The sequence below is a fragment of the Coregonus clupeaformis genome, chromosome 8 (genome assembly GCF_020615455.1).
Source record: "Coregonus clupeaformis isolate EN_2021a chromosome 8, ASM2061545v1, whole genome shotgun sequence".
Taxonomy (NCBI): Eukaryota; Metazoa; Chordata; class Actinopteri; order Salmoniformes; family Salmonidae; genus Coregonus; species Coregonus clupeaformis.
Window position 1 is genome coordinate 57,843,283 of NC_059199.1, and position 20,054 is coordinate 57,863,336.

The 20,054-nt window shown below is 43.9% G+C and overlaps 1 protein-coding gene across 1 annotated transcript; it reads right to left on the reverse strand.

Moving 5' to 3' along the window:
- Window positions 1–10,318: 10,318 nt before the first annotated feature.
- LOC121572561 (bcl-2/adenovirus E1B 19 kDa-interacting protein 2-like protein) lies at window positions 10,319–19,490 on the reverse strand. The gene is made up of 6 exons (XM_045222287.1): window positions 19,244–19,490; window positions 18,737–18,925; window positions 18,262–18,364; window positions 18,021–18,156; window positions 10,713–10,792; window positions 10,319–10,421 (listed from the first exon to the last, which is right to left on the reverse strand). The coding sequence occupies exons 1-6, from the start codon at window positions 19,488–19,490 to the stop codon at window positions 10,319–10,321; spliced, it is 858 nt and encodes a 285-aa protein (XP_045078222.1).
- Between the last annotated feature and the right edge of the window lie 564 nt (window positions 19,491–20,054).

Genomic DNA, 20,054 nt, shown 5'->3' on the forward strand with positions numbered 1-20,054 from the left:
GTGAAAACCTCCTTCCATCAGCAAGGGCATTGAAGATGAAACGTGGCTGGGTCTTTCAGCATGACAATGATGCCAAACACACCGCCCGGGCAACGAAGGAGTGGCTTCGTAAGAAGCATTTCAAGGTCCTGGAGTGGCCTAGCCAGTCTCCAGATCTCAACCCCATAGAAAATCTTTGGAGGGAGTTGAAAGTCCGTGTTGCCCAGCGACAGCCCCAAAACATCACTGCTCTAGAGGAGATCTGCATGGAGGAATGGGCCAAAATACCAGCAACAGTGTGTGAAAACCTTGTGAAGACTTACAGAAAACGTTTGACCTGTGTCATTGCCAACAAAGGGTATATAACAAAGTATTGAGAAACTTTTGTTATTGACCAAATACTTATTTTCCACCATAATTTGCAAATAAATTCATTAAAAATCCTACAATGTGATTTTCTGGATTTTTCTTCCTCATTTTGTCTGTCATAGTTGACTTGTACCTATGATGAAAATTACAGGCCTCTCTCATCTTTTTAAGTGGGAGAACTTGCACAATTGGTGGCTGACTAAATACTTTTTTCCCCCACTGTATGTATTGCTAAAGTGCAGTGGCCAAATTGTTATTTTTGGTTTTGGAAGCGAAGTTGATCACTTAACAAGCAGGATGTGGCATCACCCTTGGCTCCACCCGCTACTTGTCTGGAGTAGTTTGAGATCCAATTATAGCAGCACTGTACACATACAGGGGTGGGAGTGGTCACTTGTAGGCCTACTTTGCTAATGTTTTGGCACTTTGCATGTTTCACATGGATGGTTCTTAGACATCTTCTCACACATTCCACCATTAGTCACTGTCTTTCTTACAAACACGCCAAGTTTCTCATAGACACCCTCTCGTGTATATACTTCTACCTTAAGTATTATTGCCAAAGTTATGCCTTTATATATTAGGTGCTTTTTTACCATGCATGCTTTAACACCAGCAAATCTGAACACTGGATAGCACTGGCAGGTGACCTAGCAGTTAGAGCGTTGTGGCACTAACCGAAAGGTCGCTGGTTTGAATACCCGAGCCGACAAGGTGAAAAATCTATGTGCCCTTGAGCAATGCACTTAACCCGAATTTGCTCCAGGGATGCTGTACTACTATGGTTGACCCTGTAAAACAACATATTTCACTGCACCTATCCGGTATGTGAAAATAAAACATATATTTATGTTTTTCATTACCTTCTGTAGTGTCCCATAGACTCGCGCTCTTGGGGTTGAAAAAAAGTGTGTATGGTGTGCACAATTCCACACTGAATGCTTTTAGAATTGACCCATCCCAAGTTAGACTTTTTCTTTGGGGGGGGGTAGTAATCTTGTTGAGAAATCCACTTCTAAGCATTTGCAAGCTGAATGTAAGATGCAGTAACTAATCTAATTGGCTTTATCTAAAAACGATCATCCAGTTGGACTGTCAGTTCATCAGGGTTATGTCACTAACACCTCAAATTGATCATAAACCATGGCAACTTGGCTTTGGGTCTCCTGTTGCACAGTGTTAGTCTTAGAATTGGCCCCTGTCGTTCTAAGCTGAGACATGCTCATTAGCTTTTTAGCTATTCTGAAAGGTGACCTTTATGGGCTTTCTGTTTCAATGACAATCTACAATTCAGGTTAGAGGAAATGGCAGAGCCTATAATACTGCAGAGAGAAAGTGATGGCTGGTTTTGTTTTCTGTTATTTTTCTATTTATCATATCACAAGTTATCTTGCCTCATGACCGCTAAATGGACCCACTGTTGCCATTGGCTTCAATATTCTATTTAGATGCTAGCCTGCTACAGTTCAGACAAACGCTTGCAGTATGAGTGAGTTTGCATAGAAATTATTTTAATTATTTGTTTTTAATGTTTTACGGCTACCCTCATATTTTTGTAAGCATTGGAGCTGGATTTTTAAGTTCTTTTAAGTTTTGTTTCATATGCTTAAGAATAGTTCTAATCTCGGACTAAAGAGATTCCAGGATGCAATGTACACACTTTTCTTTTTAGTCTCTCTGCTAATGTTGCAGTGTTTTCCTGGGTCTCCCGCTTTGCTCCGTTTTAATTGGTCATTTGTTACACAGTCCTCCTATGAGGATGTTGGTGTACAGATGTGTGATAGTAGAGTAAGTGTTATGCAAACCTGTTAGAGTGTTTTCTCTGCTTCTGGGCTTTTTCCCTCCTGAAAATACAGTCGATATTTTATGTATCCCTATGTGTTTCTGGTGTTTTGTTTACTTGAAAGAGTCATTTACTTTGAAGGGGCATGTCCTCCAGAGGTTGATACTCAAGTGCATATGAAAAAGTAATTTTGTTTCACTTAAGGAATCCTGCACAGACAAATTATACCCAGTTGAACAGTTTAGTGATAACTGTAGACAATACTTTCTGAGTTTAGGGAAATCAAACATTTTAAGTGTGAGTTAGTCTTCAGACCCAGATTGACAGCAAAAATCTCTAAAGAAATCACTGTTGATATCAACCTCTGTTACGTTTGCTGTGAGGAACTAGACTCAAATTTAAGTTCCCCTGTTTCCAACAGCCAAAGCAAATCTCTGTGCAAAGTTGCAGGAAGAGACTTTTACTATTATGAAAGGCTTCATCCAGCCTCCACACATCTCATTCTCCAACATCTTGTGTTTTATTACAAGCAGCTGTCTGAGACCACAGTAATCTCAACAACCTATAATAATGCTTTTAGTCTGTGAGCAGCCCAGAGTCTAACCATGGGGCAGAGCCCAGGATAACACATTCATTACCTACTTCACTTGGGAGGGGGGAAAGTGCCCATGGAAAAACTGAAGATGTGGGAGGTGTAGCAGTTTGGTGTAATCAACATGTGGGAAAAGTCTCAAGCTATTGTCTTTACTAGTGTAAACTTGACACGGCAAAGATGACTGCGTAAACAAACTACTGGCTGGCCGTAGTTAGCTATTTGTAATTTATCTCAACAGACTATAAATATATTTCACTTGGAAGTAAATTTGTTTGGGAACCAAAAATAATCACTTACTATTTCCAGTTGTCACGATCGTCAGGGAGAGACCAATGCGCAGCGTGATGAATGAACATGTTTACTTTATTAAATTAAAGCACGACCAAAACAACAAACGACTCGTAATGTCCACGGTGACAATGACCGAACACGGAACAAAAACCCACAAACACAAAGTGAAAAACAGACAGTTAAATATGGCTCCCAATCAGAGACAACCAGCCAACAGCTGACACTCGTTGCCTCTGATTGGGAGTCACTCAGGCAAACATAGAAAACAACAAACCAGAACCCCCAACATAGAAATAAACCACATAAAATGAACACACCCTGGCTCAACATATAGAGTCCCAGAGCCAGGGTGTGACAGTACCCCCCCCTAAAGGCGCGGACAGCGACCGCGCCTCAACCAGAAAAAAATAGGGGAGGGCTGGGTGGGCACTCCTCCTCGGCGGCGGTTCTGGCTCCGGGCTTGCCCACCACCCTCCAATAAACCCCCCATAGCGCCCCTGGTCCGGTCTGGCCCCGCTGGCTGGAGCTGACCTGGACGTAGCAGGAGCGGCTAGCTTCAGCTCCGTTGGGGAGCAATAAAGCGGTACCTGATTTGGCACCGATGACCCAGGCACGGGTTGTGCCGGACTGACGACGCGCACCCCAGGCTTGGTGCGTGAGGCAGGAAAGGACAGGACCTGGCTGTTGATGCGCACCCCTGGCTTGGTGCGTGGAGCAGCAACGGGCCGGACCGGGCTGACGATACGCACCCCTGGCTTGGTGCGTGGAGCCGGAACGGGCCTCACCGGACTGATGACTCGCACCCCTGGCTTGGTGCGTGGAGCAGCAACGGGCCGGACCGGGCTGACGATGCGCACCCCTGGCTTGGTGCGTGGAGCAGCGACGGGCCGGACCGGGCTGACGATGCGCACCCCTGGCTTGGTGCGTGGAGCCGGAACGGGCCTCACCGGACTGACGAAGCACACCACTGGCTTGGTGCGTGGAGGAGGAACGGGCCTTACCAAGCTGACGACGCACACCATAGGCCTGGTGCGTGGAGCAGGGACAGGCCGGACTGGGCTGACGAAGCGCACCACTGACTTGGTGCGGGGAGCAGGAACGGGCCGAGCCGGGCTGACGAAGCGCACCACTGACTTGGTGCGGGGAGCAGGAACGGGCCGAGCCGGGCTGACGAAGCGCACCACTGACTTGGTGCGGGGAGCAGGAACAGACCGGACCGTACTGGGGACACACACCACTGGCCCTACACCGGGATCTGGAACGGGCCGGACCGGACTGGTAACACACCCCAGTACCTCTCGCCGTGCCTCTCCACCTTCCATCCCCTCTTCGACCAGTGGCCCCCGTAACCTGGCGGCCTCCTCTGTCAACCCGCTGGACCGCTCTATCGCGGCCTCCTGCTGCCCCGACGTCGTGAGCCCCCCCCCTAAAATTTTTCTGGGGGTCTCTCCTCCCCGTGGGCCAGGCCTCTATCGTTCTCGCCCAACTCTCGCTCTTCTGCCCCCAATTCCAGCCATTCTGCTCTTCATTAGGCTTGACCCAGTCGAGACTCTTCCTCCACTGTTCCCAAGTCCATCCACTCTGCTCTGCTCTTTACAAGGCTGGACCCAGTCGAGGTTGCCACGGAGATCTGCAAGCGATTCCCCTGGCGATGGCTCCTGGACACGCTGCTTGGTCCAGTTATGTGGGGTTTTCTGTCATGATCGTCAGGGAGAGACCAATGCGCAGCGTGATGAATGAACATGTTTACTTTATTAAATTAAAGCACGACCAAAACAACAAACGACTCGTAACGTCCACGGTGACAATGACCGAACACGGAACAAAAACCCACAAACACAAAGTGAAAAACAGACAGTTAAATATGGCTCCCAATCAGAGACAACCAGCCAACAGCTGACACTCGTTGCCTCTGATTGGGAGTCACTCAGGCAAACATAGAAAACAACAAACCAGAACCCCCAACATAGAAATAAACCACATAGAATGAACACACCCTGGTTCAACATATAGAGTCCCAGAGCCAGGGTGTGACACCAGTTTGTCCAATAAAGACAGACAAAATAGATTTAGAAATTATCGTTAAAGGTTTTTGAAGGTTGAGAGCATTCTAAACTTCCAACTGAACCATCTGAGACTAAATGTAAAAAGTAGATCACATACACGTCACTGTGTTCCTTTGCTAAGCATTACCCCTTTACTATGGGCCCAATATATTGGAATCTCTTTTGCACCCAAGCAATTGTAAATGATATCTACCCTACAATAGTGTTTTTTGTTTTGCCCAGTGATTTCTCCTGTCCTCACCATGAGGTTTTCAGCTTCTCTCGCCCGTCACTCTTCAAGGTGTTTTTAGAGGATATTAAACCTTCAACATTCCTTCTTTCACAATGGACTCTGTTCCTATATAAAACATTGGGCATAGCCAACAGTCTCAGGCCTTGGCTGCATGCACACCACTGTACACACACACACACACTCGGGGCCTGTCCTTGGCAGAGCCCAGCGAAAGCCCTTCGCCTGAATGAAGGAAATCTATGGCCCATTGTGCTTCTTGATTACACTAAGGGCCACCGGCAGATAGGACCGGCCTGGAACAAGATAACAGTGCCTTTTCAATGCTTTTTAGCATGAGAAGTTGGGGCTGTTGGTTATTATATAACATGGGCTGTTTATATCGGGCCTCCAAATAATGACTTCTGTAATGAATCTTACACAACCTGCAGACACAATGACTGATGGTAGTCATCAGACTACTGAGCCACTGCGGCACTTACTCAAATCAAATCAAATTTTATTTGTCACATGTGCCGAATACAACCGGTGTAGACCTTACAGTGAAATGCTTACTTACAAGCCCTTAACCAACAATGCAGTTTTAAGAAAAATAAGTGTTAAGTAAACAATAGATAAGTAAAAATAAAAGCAGCATGTAGGTATAGTTAAAGTGACTATGCATAGATAATAAACAGAGAGTAACAGCAGCGTAAAAGAGGGGGTGGGGGGGAGACAATGCAAATAGTCCGGGTAGCCATGCTTAGCTGTTCAGGAGTCTTATGGCTTGGGGGTAGAAGCTGTTAAGAAGCCTTTTGGACCTAGACTTGGCACTCCGGTACCGCTTGCCATGCGGTAGCAGAGAGAACAGTCTATGACTAGGGTGGCTGGAGTCTTTGACAATTTTTAGGGCCTTCCTCTGACACCGCCTGGTATAGAGGTCCTGGATGGCAGGAAGCTTGGCCCCAGTGATGTACTGGGCCGTACGCACTACCCTCTGTAGTGCCTTGTGGTCGGCGGCCGAGCAGTTGCCATACCAGGCAGTGATGCAACCAGTCAGGATGCTCTCGATGGTGCAGCTGTAGAACCTTTTGAGGATCTGAGGACCCATGCCAAATCTTTTCAGTCTCCTGAGGGGGAATAGGCTTTGTCGTGCCCTCTTCACAACTGTCTTGATGTGTTTGGACCATGATAGTTTGTTGGTAATGTGGACACCAAGGAACTTGAAGCTCTCAACCTGCTCCACTACAGCCCCGTCAATGAGAATGGGGGCGTGCTCAGTCCTTCTTTTCCTGTAGTCCACAATCATCTCCTTTGTTTTGATCACGTTGAGGGAGAGGTTGTTATCCTGGCACCACACAGCCAGGTCTCTGACCTCCTCCCTATAGGCTGTCTCATCATTGTCAGTGATCAGGCCTACCACTGTTGTGTCGTCGGCAAACATAATGATGGTGTTGGAGTCGTGCCTGGCCATGCAGTCATGGGTGAACAGGGAGTACAGGAGGGGACTGAGCACGCACCCCTGAGGGGCACCGGTGTTGAGGATCAGCGTGGCAGATGTGTTGTTACCTACCCTTACCACCTGGGGGCGACCCATCAGGATGTCCAGAATCCAGTTGCAGAGGGAGGTGTTTAGTCCCAGGGTCCTTAGCTTAGTGATGAGCTTTGAGGGCACAATGGTGTTGAACGCTGAGCTGTAGTCAATGAATAGCATTCTCATGTAGGTATTCCTTTTGTCCAGGTGGGAAAGGGCAGTGTGGAGTGCAATAGAGATTGCATCATCTGTGGATGCAAATTGGAGTGGGTCTAGGGTTTCTGGGATAATGGTGTTGATGTGAGCCATGACCAGCCGTTCAAAGTGCTTCATGGCTATAGACGTGAGTGCTACTGGTCTGTAGTCATTTAGGCAGGTTACCTTAGTGTTCTTGGGCACAGGGACAATGGTGGTCTGCTTGAAACATGTTGGTATTACAGACTCAGTCAGGAACAGGTTGAAAATGTCAGTGAAGACACTTGCCAGTTGGTCAGCGCATGCTCGGAGTACACATCCTGGTAATCTGTCTGAATGTCTGTCTGAATGTTGACCTGTTTAAAGGTCTTACTCACATCGGCTACGGAGAGCGTGATCACACAATCGTCCGGAACAGCTGATGCTCTCATGCATGCTTCAGTGTTGCTTGCCTCGAAGCGAGCATAGAAGTGATTTAGATCCAAAATGTACGTACATTCGTTTGACTCATGCACAGACGTTTATCAAATAGAAGTGTGTGTGATTGCAAATGTGTGTTTGTGATATAATACCACATATGGTCATTGAAAAATTAACCATCTACTCTGTATACAACCAAGAACAGTATTCCATATTTTTCTAATCAAGGGTTTGAAAACAAATATTGATGCATGCAAAGTAAAGAAACTGACACCATCAGTAAATTCTCTCTAGATTCAAAACACTTATTTTAAAGACTGAATTAATCAAACTTTGGACTTGTTTTTCCTAGAGCCTGATTTCCCTAACAAACAGCGATTCTCTGTCACTTTTCGTACTTGAAACTCTGTAAACATCAGCCTGGTCCCAATCCTACACTTGATACACTGTTCTCTGTTCCTGTTTATTGAGTTTCTCCACAGCTACCTCACTTCCTTTCGCTGTCAGGCTCCATTTCCTGTGCGTCTGGTGGATTCGCACAGCCAGTCTCACCTTCTGCTCTGTGGGCCAAATCCCCCTTTCCATCCATCTTTCTCCCTCCCTCCCTCCCTCTGTTCCTTTATTACGTTCTGTGTGGAAGGGGAGGAAGCGGGTAGAGGCCAAACCCCCTCCCTCTGTACCTAACAGAGCTCCTAAAAACAACACATTCCCTCCTGTACTGGAAAACAAGTCACCGTGTATAAGGGGTTCTACTGAGTGCTGGTTTGAGAGAATGATGTTGAACACGAGACAATGGGGTTTATTAATAAATGTGTCTATCACATGGACTAGTTTCCTATTTATAGGAAAATACAGCAGACATTGGCCAAATCCAATTTGGTAAACTTGGTATTTAAAGTGTTAAGAAAGTATAATCTACGTAAGTGCTGTAGTCCCATAGGGCATTGTCCGGGTTAGGGGAGGGTTTGGCCGGGGTAGGCCGTCATTGTAAATAAGTATTTGTTCTTAACTGACTTGCCTAGTTAAATAAAAATAAATGTAATTTAAAAAGTTGTACTTCCAATAGATTTGATGAGGTATTTTAAAGCATATTGTTTTCTCTTGGTAGACAAACATTTGCGAAGGTTATGCTATTAAGACAAAAATGAAAATAAAAAAGGATGAAATGAAAATCACATTTGAAAAGAAAGAAACATTCATCCCAGCCGATGCTTTTGTCATAAAGTCAGTCAACTAATTGTCAATGATGATTCATATAAGACAGCTTGCTTATCTATCCATCCCTGATACACCAGCTTTGTAGACGATTTGTCTGATACACACTTTCTCGGTTAATTTCTTCTTATTGAAGATGAAGGAATCAATAAAGACATAATTTAAACACACACCCTTATCAACGTTGACTTAGAGCATAAAAATAAATAAAAAAAAGATTACAGATACTGTATAACAATAATGAACTTCCTTGTTTAAAGACAGTAAACGGTCATCTGGATATGGAGTAAAAAAATACAAACACAAAAATAATCCAATAACGTCATATGAGTGGATCACAATTGATCTGATCAAAAACTATTCACTGGTGTAAAGTGAGATGAAAGATAAAAGTCGCCAGAGGAATTAAAGCCAGTGAAGTCATAGGTTTTACATTGTAGCTGAACCAGAGCTTTGACAGGAAGTCTATGTCAATCTGCCCGGTAACAGAAATGAGAGCCATACTGTATCTGACGCCAGTGTAGTTAAAAAACCTACAGTATAAAATCCTGCCAATATTACGCAATAGTTGGAGTGAATCTGTGATTCAGAACTGTGTTTAAGAAGGGTCACTCCTTACTTATGACAGTAAGAAAGGGGACCCACAAGGAGTGATGTCAATCTATACAATTAATTTTGTGACGGAAAGACGTGAAAGAAGGCCCCACTTTACAGTGTCCTAAAACCAATGTATTTACATGGTAGATAATGTAATAATTAGTGTATGTACACATTGTTACATTGTACTTATAACTGATATACATTGAGTGTACAAAACATTAAGAACACCTTCCTAATATTGAGTTGCACCCCACCCTTTGCCCTCAGAACAGCCTCAATTCGTCAGGGCATGGACTCTACAAGGTGTCAACCGTTCCACAGGGATGCTGGCCCATGTTGACCCCACTGCTTCCCACAGTTATGTCATTCTTGATACACACGGGACACTGTTGAGCATGAAAAACCCAGCAGCGTTGCAGTTCTTGACACAAACTAGTGCGTCTGGCACCTACTAACCCGTTCAAAGGCACTTAAATCTTTTGTATTGCCCAAACCCTTCTTTAACCTGTCTCCTCCCCTTCATCTACACTGATTGAAGTTGATTTAACAAGTGACATCAATAAGGGATCATAGCTTTCACCTGGATTCACCTGGACAGTCTACAGTATGTCATGGAAAGAGCAGGTGTTCATAAAGTTTTTGTACACTCAGTGCATCTACTTGTGGTCCTTCAGTAGATACTTTGGCAAGTGATGTATGACTAAAGTTATCTCATAGGACAACAGATGTTATGTAAAATTGTAAAAATGTACTTTAAAAATGTTAGATTGGGCAGCCAGGTTCATCCTCAGTATCAAGTCATGGGTTGCCAGATTTGAGCCTTTTTAGTCCACTGTTTTGGCTTCATGTACCTACCTTACACTGTGTTCCAGATCACCATTATGAGCGTGTCACCTGTGTGAATGGAAATAGATTGAAAAACAATAAATACATGCACAAAGCCCATTCGTTTTCATGAACCGTCATAATAGGTCTATTACATATATGAGGTGTTGGGCTTTCCCATTTATGGGTTCATTTACGTAGCTCTTTGTGAATGTGTGAGAGTGTCTGATGAGGTCACTCACTGTCTGACGCAGTTAGGGATCTGCACACGCTCAATAGGGATGTGCTGGGACAGCTCCCGAAATCTGTCGATAAACTGAAACTTGCGACTGAATTTGGAGCTGTGAGGATGACGGGATCAGAAGCCATTAGTTTCATGTGACGACACAGAGCCAACATGTCAAAAATAAAGATCCAGTAGTGGACAGCATGATTTAGATCAAATAAATACACAATTAAGATTTGTACTCTTACAGCTACAAGATCAGGGTGGCTGCTCTAACAGTGGCCATTGTTCTATAGTTGTCCCTTTTGCTTCATGAAGTAACAGGGCCCATTGATTCAACAACTACAAAAACAACAGCAACCCTGACAGTCTGGACTTGGTGTCTCAGGGGATGGTGGTCCTCCACCTGATGAAGGGCTTGATGAGGGTGATCAGGGCCTTGATGTACCAAGTTGGGTGGACAATGTATACCTTTCCACTACCTCTCTCACATCACCATGATTGACAGTTTAAACCCCTCCATAAGACCAGAATCTTTTTGTAAAAAAAAATAATCTGTCATTTAGCAGACGCTCTTATCCAGCGCAATTAGGGTTAAGTGCCTTGCTCAAGGGCACATTGGCAGATTTTTCACCTAGTCGGCTCGGGGATTAGAACCAGCGACCTTTCGGTTACTGGCACAACGCTCTTAACCACTAAGCTACCTGCCGCCGTATCTTCCCCAGAGGTTCTTTGATGCCCAGTCTGTGTGACTCCTCAGACAGGCACAAACTGCCGAGAAAGGGGTCTACCTCTCTCACTTACAGGGGCCAAGCCAGACAACAGGAAGTGAGTGCTCAATGCTCAATGTAGAACTATTGAACGTGCTTTTTCATCCACAAACACTTATTGTCTGGGAAACCAGCTCTTAAACACAGTGAACATGGCATGCTACAGTGGGGAAAAAAAGTATTTAGTCAGCCACCAATTGTGCAAGTTCTCCCACTTAAAAAGATGAGAGAGGCCTGTAATTTTCATCATAGGTACACGTCAACTATGACAGACAAATTGAGGAAAAAAAATCCAGAAAATCACATTGTAGGATTTTTTATGAATTTATTTGCAAATTATGGTGGAAAATAAGTATTTGGTCACCTACAAACAAGTAAGATTTCTGGCTCTCACAGACCTGTAACTTATTCTTTAAGAGGCTCCTCGTTACCTGTATTAATGGCACCTATTTGAACTTGTTATCAGTATAAAAGACACCTGTCCACAACCTCAAACAGTCACACTCCAAACTCCACTATGGCCAAGACCAAAGAGCTGTCAAAGGACACCAGAAACAAAATTGTAGACCTGCACCAGGCTGGGAAGACTGCATCTGCAATAGGTAAGCAGCTTGGTTTGAAGAAATCAACTGTGGGAGCAATTATTAGGAAATGCAAGACATACAAGACCACTGATAATCTCCCTCGATCTGGGGCTCCACGCAAGATCTCACCCCGTGGGGTCAAAATGATCACAAGAACGGTGAGCAAAAATCCCAGAACAACACGGGGGGACCTAGTGAATTACCTGCAGAGAGCTGGGACCAAAGTAACAAAGCCTACCATCAGTAACACACTACGCCGCCAGGGACTCAAATCCTACAGTGCCAGACGTGTCCCCCTGCTTAAGCCAGTACATGTCCAGGCCCGTCTGAAGTTTGCTAGAGTGCATTTGGATGATCCAGAAGAGGATTGGGAGAATGTCATATGGTCAGATGACACCAAAATATAACTTTTTAGTAAAAACTCAACTTGTCGTGTTTGGAGGACAAAGAATGCTGAGTTGCATCCAAAGAACACCATACCTACTGTGAAGCATGGGGGTGTAAACATCATGCTTTGGGGCTGTTTTTCTGCAAAGGGACCAGGACGACTGATCCGTGTAAAGGAAAGAATGAATGGGGCCATGTATCGTGAGATTTTGAGTGAAAACCTCCTTCCATCAGCAAGGGCATTGAAGATGAAACGTGGCTGGGTCTTTTAGCATGACAATGATCCCAAACACACCGCCCGGGCAACGAAGGAGTGGCTTCGTAAGAAGCATTTCAAGGTCCTGGAGTGGCCTAGCCAGTCTCCAGATCTCAACCCCATAGAAAATCTTTGGAGGGAGTTGAAAGTCTGTGTTGCCCAGCGACAGCCCCAAAACATCACTGCTCTAGAGGAGATCTGCATGGAGGAATGGGCCAAAATACCAGCAACAGTGTGTGAAAACCTTGTGAAGACTTACAGAAAACGTTTGACCTGTGTCATTGCCAACAAAGGGTATATAACAAAGTATTGAGAAACTTTTGTTATTGACCAAATACTTATTTTCCACCATAATTTGCAAATAAATTCATAAAAAATCCTACAATGTGATTTTCTGGATTTTTTTTCTCATTTTGTCTGTCATAGTTGACGTGTACCTATGATGAAAATTACAGGCCTCTCTCATCTTTTTAAGTGGGAGAACTTGCACAATTGGTGGCTGACTAAATACTTTTTTCCCCCACTGTATGTAAAACATTATGATGTTAGTACTTCAGTGCCCCCTGTTTTATCAGCGGCAGCAGTAAGTGGCGGTCATGTCAGCAGAGGTACCGTTGCCGAAACAAAGACGGTTCTGCCGAGTTCCTCTGCGGCGTTATTCGAGGAAAAAGGCCCTGAGTGGCGCAGTGGTCTAAGGCACTGCATCGCAGTGCTAGCTGTGCCACTAGAGATCCTGGTTTGAATCCAGGCTCTGTCGTAGCCGGCCGCGACCGGGAGACCCAAGGGGCGGCGCGCACAATTGGCCCAGCGTCGTCCAGGGTAGGGGAGGGAATGGCCAGCAGGGGATGTAGCTCAGTTGGTAGAGCATGGCGTTTGCAACGCCAGGGTTGTGGGTTCGATAAAAGAATGTATGCACTAACTGTAAGTCGCTCTGGATAAGAGTGTCTGCTAAATGACTAAAATGTAAATGTAAAAAAAGAGAGGACGGCTCCACACCACTCTCTCACTTGATTATCTTACTAGGTCATTTTCAGATTCTCATTTTGCTCTGTTGTAGCTTTGTCAACTATACTGAACAAAAATATAAACGTAACAGGTAAAGTGTTGGTCCCATGTTTCATGAGCTGAAATACAAAATCCCAGAAATGTTCCATATGCACAAAAAGCTTATTTCTCTAAAATGTTGTGCACAAATTTGTTTACATCCCTGTTAGTGAGCATTTCTCATTTGCCAAGATAATCCATCCACCTGACAGGTGTGGCATATCAAGAAGCTGATTAGACAGCATGATAATTTCACAGGTGCACCTTGTGCTGGGGACAATAAAAGTCCACTTTAAAATGTGAAGTTTTGTCACACAACACAATGCCACAGAGGGAGCGTGAAATTGGCATGCTGACTGCAGGAATGTCACCAGAGCTGTTGCCAGATAATTGAATGTTCATTTCTTTACCATAAACTGCCTCCAATGTCGTTTTAGAGAATTTGGCAGTATGTCCAACCGGCCTCACAACTGCAGACCACGTGTAACCACGCCAGTCCAGGACCTTCAACCTTCCCAAATTCTCCCATGTCACCCCGCTCCTCCACACACTCCACTGGCTTCCAGTCGAAGCTCGCATCCATTACAAGGCAATGATACTTGCCTACGGAGCAGCAAGAGGAACTGGCCTTCCCTACCTTCAGGCTATGCTCAAACCGTACACCCCAACCTGAGTACCCCGCCACCTCTGGTCTCTTGGGACTCCCACTCAGCCCTGTCCAAGTTCCTCTCTGTCCTGGCACCCCAATGGTGGAACCAGCTTTCCCCCTGAAGCTAGGACAGCAGAGTCCCTGCCCATCTTTCGAAAACTTCTGAAACCCTACCTCCTCAAAGAGTATTTTAAATAATCCCCCCCCCTTTACTAGCTCTGACTTTTCTGATAGCTACTTTATTGAGAAAAAATGTACTTACTATGACTGTGATATGTGCTTGTCCCACCTAGCTATCTTAAGATGAATGCACTAACTGTAAGTTGCTCTTGATAAGAGCATCTATTAAATTACTAAAATGTAAAATGTAAATGTTCAAAGAAAGGGTCCAAAACCATATCACAAATATATGAGTGTCTGAACTATAGGCAACCTCTAGAAATCTTTACACATATTTGATATGTGACGAAGTATATTCGGATAATATAAAGGGACATGAATAGTCAAGTTGAGACCTTCATTTCAACAACATACTAGGTTAGTGTGATGCTCTTAGCAGCTTTTTCCCTCCTGCAGTTCACTTGATACCTTTACTGGGTCACATTATTAGGATTAAGGAGACCCAGGTCGAGGTTTATAACATCAAAGCTTTCTGGAAATATGAGGGATTATGTTAGTGGCCATACTGTAGACAAGCCTTTGGACACTGTTGTAACCATCCTGAAAAAAATAACACTCTTTCATGACAATGTCATGTTCATTAGGGCACGCAATGTAAAACGTTTTAAAACGTTTTGCAATGGTAAACTAATATGTGAGTGTTTTATTTGGACAAGTCGATGTAGTCCGTACCTGTTTCAGTCCATTTTCTTCCATTTGGTGCCTAATGAACACGACCCTGGAATCTACTTCCTCCTAGCCTGAGAACTGTAGGTTGGCTGTGAGGGAAGTAAGGAGGAAACTCATAACTACACTTTGGTTTTGATGCCATCCTCTGGCTGAAGAACGACGAGTGACAAAGCAGGCTCTTGTGAACTTGTTGGATGCTAAGGCCCAATGTGACACTCTTATGGCCAACTACTTGCTGTGGGTTGCTTCCTATACTGTACATATGGTTGCTACACTGCACATTCAAACTCTCATACACAATTTGTTTAAGTATACAGTACATGGCATTACTTGGGAATATTTACTGAGGGTTTAACTGCAGGTTTATGTTTTATTTTACTGTCTACTGTTTTAAGTCATTTTTTAAATTAAAAGTATTTGTAGTGGTATAAAAGTAGCCTACTGGTATTACTTTGTGATAATATGGTTAAATAGTAATTACATAGAAATGACCTAATGAGGTGCAGACTTGAGTTAGATCAGGACCAGTCACAAATTTGATGACTTGAGAATCGACATGGTAGCTGCTATTCTGTTTCACTAAACGAGAGTGTAGCAGTCATGATGGTGGATCAAGCTACTAACCTGGATGACAAAACCCACGTGACTCACAGCACAGGGAGAGCTTTGACCACACTGGTCTGCAAAGAAGGCAGTTTGTTAATACAATATTCGCTCAGAAATTGTACAACGGATTTGATTGGATCTCTCAAATGTTTATTTTTTCCTCGGGGTTGAGACCTCTTGTTGTTTGGATTTTAAAATCAAAACATTGTAATGAAAGAGGCAGTGCTCGGGGGCTGTATGTGGCTGTGCCTGTGGGTGTTTGAGTGAGAAAGACACAGAGTAGAGCCAACCAGTAAAAGCACAGCCCCCTTCATTTACGCATTGTGCCGACAACATCAAAGAGACATTCCAGACTCAGGAGGACATCGAGTGTTAGGCGTTAGCCAGACTAATCAACTTGACTGACTTGACTTTGAGGAGGGACACTATCATTCATACAACAAATTGCCCAGCTGAGTAAAATAAAATATGATGTTATACAATTATATAATAAATTTGTATGGACCATAGAATACTACAAATCAACATGTTTTGGGTGGAGTGTTGCTCTGATTTGCATACAGCCAGATCATATCAGAGCAAGGTGGACTTAAAGGACCACACCCTGGATCTATTCACATTTGATACAATAATTCTGCTTCTACACAAACAACACGTTACCACTAGCCGACTCCTACATCTATTTCACCAGATGCCAAGTAGGGGAAATTACAAGGTTGGGCAATAAAGAATATAAATACACAATTTGGGCAATGCTGCTACAGCAAGACATTCGAATCAGGAACGAACTTCATGTAATGATCGCATGCGTCCATTCTAGTGGAATTGCGGAAATATTTGTTTTAGAAGTTTCATTTTTAATTATCTTTCTTCCACCTGCTTTACTCTCGCTGTGCGCTTGGCCTTTGACAGAACTGCATTGTTTTGAATGTCAGAATTCTGGGCTACTCGTGAAAATCGATTGATTCTAGAGAATAGCGCTAAAATTCAGTGTGTCTCCACAGTAAGAAATCGTGGGAATCTCGATTTGAAAGCACATTGCCTACATTTAGGCTTATTGCTGAACTTTTACATTTACATTATGCTTGATGATTGCATTGCGGATTCACAGTGAAAACGTTCTAGGAATCAACCTTCTGAGAGGAGCAGAGGATGCGTTCCGTGTCGTCACACTTCCTTGCCAGACCCAGAGTGACATTTTAGGGGAGGAAGGGGTCTGTTGTAACACTTTGCCATTTTCTTAATTTCACAGACTGAAGTAGACTTATTATATATATATATATATATATATATATATATTAAATGTACACTTATCAACTAATTAGGCATGCCATATAATCAGAAGTAGGCTTAACTGATACGGTCAAGGTCTTAATCCACAGGCTGTATTTTAATTGTAACTGGCAATAGGCCTACAAATGTAACTAATTCTGAAATTTTGGCAAGTCTAGGAATCTAGTATTATTTATTTAATATGGGTTGCCTGTGCAGTAAAGACCAACATATTCAGAATGCACGGAGAGAACCAAACAAAAGGATTGATAAACAGCTACAAGAAGACAAGTATAATAACCAAATAACTTGCCAGCTGGTGAATCTGGGCAAAGCACGATAGTAAATCAGATGCAATATTTACATGTAAACTCACTGCAGAGGAGAAAATGCATTCCATACAAAACAACAGTAAAAAGGCTTCAGGGATGTCAGACATTTTCGAGGTGGATGGTATCGAATTTCATTTATCTAATGTTAGAGGTCAGAGGTACAAAAGCAGAAAGTGGATGCAATGTTTTGCTGATGTGTGGGATGTTATTTTTGTGGTGGACAGCAGCAGCTATGACATGTTGATGTAGGAGGACAGCCAGACCAACCAACTGCATGAGGCACTAAACCTCTTCAATATCATCTGGAACAACAGGTGGCTAAGGACCGTTCCTGTCTGGGTCTTACTGAACAAACAGGACCTTCTAGCAGAGATAGTTTTGGCGGGAAAATCCCAAATTGCACACTTGAATATACAACACCAGTACAAGGGGAGGACCCTCGTGTCACCAGGGCAAAGTACTTCATACATGACGAGTTTTTGAAGATCAGTACAGTAGGCCAAAGAGACAAAAGGCACTATTGTCGTCCAGTTTTCACCTGTACAGTCGACACAGAAAACATCCTGCTCTTCTTCGAAGTCTTGAGAGATAGCCAGCTTGGTAGATTTTCGACTCTGAGACATATTTTTCACTGACTGAGACAGATTTCAACGATTTGATTACTTGAGACTTAAATACTTGGCATAAAATAACTTGAGACTTGACTTTGGCTGCGTTCCATGCCAACTCTCTGCCAGATCTCACAATGCCTGGATAGCTGTTGAACATATCCACTAACCACATCATGATATAGCATTCTGACTGCACAGATGATGACTGCAATGTATTCGGCCTGGATTGTGGCCCAAGACTTGGAGACTTGACTGACATGAGAGACTGATAAGTTGAACGACTTTTGTTACTCACTGTGGCATATAGTTTTCTGAAATAGGACCACAAACTAAGCCTATTTGAGTAAACAGAACTAACCTTTTGTCAATGGTGGTGTAACACTCTCTGAGCCAGCCAATGGTGGGGAGCTTGTTACGCTGGGCCATGGCACACAGGTACACAATTACGTAGTTCTCCGCCACCATTAGGTCCAACGTTCCCACAACATACCTGCAATGTTTAGTGGTGCTGTGGTTAGGAATGTTGACCTGAAGAGTGGCCAATTTAGATAATGTTTTACTAAGACTGTGGCTTCTCTTCAATTAGCACTAACACCTGAATAGGTTGTCCATGACATGCTGGTAGTTCTCCATGGTGTTTTCAGGGAGATAGCAAGAAGAGAACACAATGAGGTCATTAGACCCATCTCCATAGTAACCTGGAAGGAAAATGGGGCGGCAGGTAGCTTAGTGGTTAAGAGCGTTGTGCCAGTAACCGAAAGGTCGCTGGTTCTAATCCCCGAGCCGACTAGGTGAAAAATCTGTCGATGTGCCCTTGAGCAAGGCACTTAACCCTAATTGCTCCTGTAAGTCGCTCTGGATAAGAGCGTCTGCTAAATGACTAAAATGTAATGTAAATGTAAATGAAAATAACATTTGGATAAGGGAAAAATAAAGATGCATCCAAGTTGATCTCACAACAAACGCTCACATTAGCCGAATTCCATTGGCCTGAGAAAAGCTCACATTCTCGCATAATGTCCGATAGGCAAGTGCAACAGGTTAAGTGAGTGCTGGGATTCTGGACTAACCCCCATGGGACAAGACCCTAAGGTAAGGCTCCAGTACACTCATGTTGACCAGACTCTCCTGAGGAGGGTCTCCCGTGCAGAACCGGCGCCATCTAGTGTCCTGGCTGTCCACCTGGTCTTGGTCAAGACAGCCCACTCCCATCTGCTCTGGTATTGACCCACGGGCCTTATGGCAACGAAGCAGGTAATCTGTGAATGGGAATAACGTTTCAATGGTCAATTTCCCATAACGTACTGTAGATAACACAATGCATAGACAGAGAGTGGTTGTGTACTGTTGACAATAGATTATATTTATGGGGCCAAGATCACCTAATACAAAGCATATATAAAGAGAATAGCTATATTATGTATTGCCCAACATTTGTGTCTATCTAATGTGAAAAATATAATCAAAGTGAAAGTGGTTCAATAAGTTAATGGGCTGATCTTGGACCTGTGAGAGTGAAGAAACGGACCAAAGATAAAGGCTTTTAGTCTGTCCTGTCCACTGCATCCTGTCCTCACCCTCCAAATCCATGTCGTGCGCTGGAAATTGGAGGGACTCGCTGTCCGAGGGCGTTTCTATGGCATCCAAGTCGATGTCCAGTCCCAGGTCGTCGTCATCGGGGGAGGATATGAGGGCAGCTGTGGTATAGTCGTCGGACACCGCCGAGTCACTGCGATCCAGCGTCAGTCTTAGGCCAGGGGCCACCAGGCGTTTCTTCCTGGGTCGGGGCCCCATCAGAGCCAGGCTGCTGGGCGGGGCTACCATGACATTGAATCATTATGATTTTTATTTATATGGAGCTTTATAACAGTGACTGTTATGCTACAACATTGCCATTTTGAATTGAAGTGTTACCTGGTCTGTCATCATCAGCTAATGTGGGGTTCCCCCGAGACTTCATTTGTGCCATGAGCATTCCTGGGAGGTGACCTACAATGTTTAGAAAGGTCAACAATGAAATTTCTATGGAATTGTAATTAGACAGAGGTGTTTCATTGTGAAAAAACTGTTGTTTGGATATTTAGTATGTTGATAATATAACTAATGTATTGAATTTAGTCCAACCAAGACAATTCAGTCTGTTGACCATAACCTCTGACCTGGGAATGTACATGTCCTTCTCCTCTTCTTGCGTCTCCTGTCGTTGCTTCATGTTGTTGCTGTGCAGGTTTTCAGTGCCACGTTTCCTGATAGTGGTTGTGAACACAGTTGATGTTGTCAGAGTAACGGCAAACCATTTGGCCCGGAGAAGTCCAAACAGCTATTACAACTCAGTAGCAACTTTAGCTGTAACTTCATATTTTCATTTGAGAAGAATAAAGAGTGTGA

Bases quoted from the DNA above. Each gene is read 5' to 3' on its own strand.
- LOC121572561 (XM_045222287.1), bottom strand. From the start codon at position 19,490: ATGGTAGCCCCGCCCAGCAGCCTGGCTCTGATGGGGCCCCGACCCAGG. The intron at 18,926-19,243 runs GTGAGGACAGGA...TCCCATTCACAG, and splicing joins GCACGACATGGATTTGGAGG to ATTACCTGCTTCGTTGCCAT. The intron at 10,793-18,020 runs GTTCTGTTTACT...TGGTGATGTGAG, and splicing joins CCACCATTGACAAAAGGTTA to AGAGGTAGTGGAAAGGTATA.